Genomic DNA, 3,724 nt, shown 5'->3' with positions numbered 1-3,724 from the left:
AAAAACTTTAGGAGTCAGCTGTCCACGAATGTCCTTAAGATACCAGCATGATAACACACTCAATCAGTTGAATGAATGACTCAATGACTCACTCATTTAGTGACTTACCGTCACTTACTGGTAGTTTAGTTGAGAAGTATGTTGAAAAGTATGCATTTTTCCCCTCAACATTTCTTATTTGTATACTCATAAATGCATTTAAAACATTCATCTCATAACATTATTTATTGCAGTTGTAATTATTGTTATTTGCAGTGTAAATTATTTAATCTGACTGGTAGCAGCCCTATAGTGTATATTGAATTTATTGATCAGTTGTAATAATTTGACATGTAAGATGATGCATATATCTAAAAAGGTTAAAAATAGGCCTTTGTAAAGGTAAATATGCAGATTTAAGTATGTAAAAGCTGATAGAACACTGATGAAAATATTGCTTCAGAATAAATTGTTTACTCCCCCAAAAATCTCAGTAATGCAGTTATTTTGCAGGGATATTTTGTATGGAAATATTGTCTGCTGACATTAAAAGCTCGCTGTATATCGTAGTTATGTATGTAATAAAATGTGTATTTCCATTACAGGTTTAGGTCTTAAATTTCATATAAGGTGGTATTAAAAAGGTCTTAAAAAGTCTTAAATTTAACTTGTTCATGTCTGCAGAAACCCTGTTTAAAGATTGATTCAAGACCATTGCAAAGCTGAAGTGGCCAAGAACAGTCTGATTTGGCCCAGTTACTGTGTGTTGAGCTACAGTATGTTGTTCCATGTGCCACCTGGTGGATGTTGAGTGAAGCACAACAAATTTAGTTACATTCTTGGAGGCAAACACAACTTTTTTTGGCCAGATTTTGTTTGTTAGCACCAGACATCAGATTTTGGGCAGTCTAAGTTTCACAGATAATTACATAGTTTATAATTATAAAAACTGCTAAAATAAATAAACTTCTCTCAAAAGCTGAAATAGTAATATACTATTTCAACATTTCCAGATTTTCCTATTAAATGTTTTCCTATTAAAACATAAGAGCTTGTACTATCACAAGCCCAGAAACTTCTTATGCAGAACAGATGTTATGCAAGTTCATTTATTAGGGAACCACAATCACAGACATTACAGTCGATGGTTTTAGTTTTAGAAGCAGAAAATAGCACAACCATCCTTGCGAATGAACACTGACTTGCTGTATTACACTTTTCTTTGAACAGAATATCGCACTGGGGATGGCTAAACTCCAAGCTTACCAGTGTTTTCAGATAACCCGCACTATTTTCCACAGTGGAGACAAATTGTGTGCATGGTTTCTAGGTTGGGGAAAATGTATAACACTAAGCAGAAAATTCCCCTATTGTGCAAGTGTGAAGCTCTGGGGCCAGTTGCATAGTCACTATGTTAAGACTGTGTCTTAAGAACTATTTCTACCAACTAGCAGTTAGCCAAGGGGTAACCAGTCTTACTTTTCCATTCAAATTAGAGCAGTCAGCCTTTTTGTAACTGATTTTAAAAAGTTATGACCGGTCTGGTAGAAAAAAAAATTACATGACTAACTTTAAGACTAGTCTAAGCAGTTTATGCAACCGGCCCCTGATTGGGGATCACATGTCTTGATATCAGGCCTGTTTGCTTGTGTGCTGGAATAAACCTTGTTGTAGCCTATATTATTTATCAGTAATTCATTCATTCAGTAATTTCAGAAATCTTGACTTCAATTCCATTTTAAATGTTGTTTTTGTATTTAAATTATGTGTGGTCCAACAGTCTGCGCATATGCTGCAGAATAAGTAAAACTGTTTAGATTCATATCAGCAAGGAGTATGTGACCGTATCAATATATGGCACACAGCCCTATGATTAGACCTTACTGTCCCTGTGTGAGGGGATTTTTACTTTTGACCAGCAGAAATCTTGCACTTTTCTATTCCATTTTAAATGCTCTTTTTGTATTCAGATTAGGCCACTAGTCTGCACACTTGCTGCAGAATTGATGCAGACACTGCTGTGAAGGTACTTGCTATGGCAAGGAGTATGTGACAAATATATACATTGAATATAGGCCTAGAGTGGACCTAACCGTCCCTAACTGTGGGGGTGTTTATACTTTTGACCAGCACTGCTCCCTGTGCTTTGGTGGATTTACACATACTGTACATATTTCAGGGTGGAGTGATAATGCGAAACACACTCAAAATTGAGTAGGTGAAGTGTCTCTCACTCCTCCGCAGTATGCTGGTTTAGATGTACTGCTCAGTTATTGATACGATTAATTTTTTTTGTTACATTATGACTTGTTAAATGTCGTTTACTCATCCTCATGTTACACTAAATTTGTATGACTTTCTACCATCGAAGGATGGAAAATGACCGTCATATGAACATTTTGAAAACAATATTAAAAAGTCATGTGAAAGCTTTGACTGACAAACAGACACAGCTTTTGTTATTCTCCTCCAGCTTGGCTCTCAAATCCCATTCCACAGCTTTGGCAGTGATTTTATGGGACAGAAACATTAACTTATTTTCTGTTTGTTCCTTTTTTAGCTCCTCTGAGATGTCTCTTCCCTGGAGATCTGCAGGTATGGAATCATTGAGTGAATGAATAAACCCAGTTTTAACCAAGGGCGATCCCCAATGTGATTTAATCATGAATTAATTGATGACCGCTTTTATACCTCAGTAAAGAGCAGAGCAGTACAGTTCTATTTATACAGCAGGCGTTTGCCAAAAATATGGTTGAGAGTCCTGAAAAATTGTGGTCGTCACTCCCTTAAATAAACAAAAGCTCACACATGATTAGCCTGGATCGCCTTCAACCCTGAAAACCAAAACATACTGGAACTGCACAAAGTATAATTTGTCATTTTGTTCAAAATAGCAAATTAAGATATTCTCTGTCTTCAAACATGCAGTTCTTACTTTCAATCAAATTCCCAAATAATTATTTGTAGGTTGATTTGTGACTGTATGTAATTGACTGTATGTAGTGCCATGACTATTTAATAACTCATGCTGTACATACACATAGCTTAGCTTTTCACTGCCAAATTTTAGATCCTCTCCTTATGTACGAAGCATTGTCACGTCACAACAAACTCTGTGTGAAGTGAAGCAGTCCAGTGAATGGTTTTATTTCACCTCTAGAGGACGATGTTACACTGCTAAACCAAATACTTGCAACTGTAAGCAGGGATTAAAGTTCCGTTGCTATGACGGATTTCCATCAGTTCATAAAGACAGTCACTTGCTTCATTCCTGCATGATTCAGTCGTTCGAACGAATCAACTGAATGAATGATTCAGTGATAAAATCAGTGACTTGCCGCCACCTGCTGGTGGATTTAGTTTCATTTTTTAGCTTATTTCAGTTATTTGAATCATATTTCTGTTTCTTATTATATTGTTTTAAATATAAATTTTAAAAAGCTTATAAACATACATTTTTGAATTTGGCATAGATGAAAACGATGCCATTACAAAGGTAAAAAGAAAATACTCCTGTAAGTCACTTTAAGGAGTCAAATGTCACCTTGTATTAGGAAAGCTAATTTTTGATTATTGATCAGAAGGTGCTCCTACATTTTTAAATTAGGAGGACAAGCGCTCCTAATTACAAGAAGAAGAAAAAAACTGCTCTTAAACTGGGTGTGTGACAGGTATGGCTGAGGAATGGTGTTTGGTCAAAGAAAATTTTCCAGTTTTTTTTTTTTTTTGCTTTAACCCCTGCAAT

At 35.6% G+C, this 3,724-nt stretch overlaps 1 protein-coding gene across 4 annotated transcripts in view; it reads left to right on the top strand.

Moving 5' to 3' along the window:
- The window catches only part of LOC107699959 (plakophilin-4-like), a 102,919-nt gene that overhangs the window by 55,476 nt on the left and 43,719 nt on the right, over positions 1-3,724 (top strand). For all 4 annotated transcript variants that reach the window (XM_016501424.1, XM_016501422.1, XM_016501421.1 and 1 more), the window contains one exon: positions 2,540-2,574. In XM_016501424.1, the coding sequence (XP_016356910.1) occupies positions 2,550-2,574 (25 nt within the window). In that variant the 5' untranslated portion in view covers positions 2,540-2,549. The remainder of the gene's footprint in view (positions 1-2,539; positions 2,575-3,724) is intronic.

This window comes from Sinocyclocheilus anshuiensis, unplaced genomic scaffold, assembly GCF_001515605.1.
Source record: "Sinocyclocheilus anshuiensis isolate Anshui unplaced genomic scaffold, SAMN03320099.WGS_v1.1 scaffold1284, whole genome shotgun sequence".
NCBI classification, from domain to species: domain Eukaryota; kingdom Metazoa; phylum Chordata; class Actinopteri; order Cypriniformes; family Cyprinidae; genus Sinocyclocheilus; species Sinocyclocheilus anshuiensis.
Note: the sequence above shows the minus strand (reverse complement) of the source record. Positions and strands in the feature narration are given on the sequence as shown.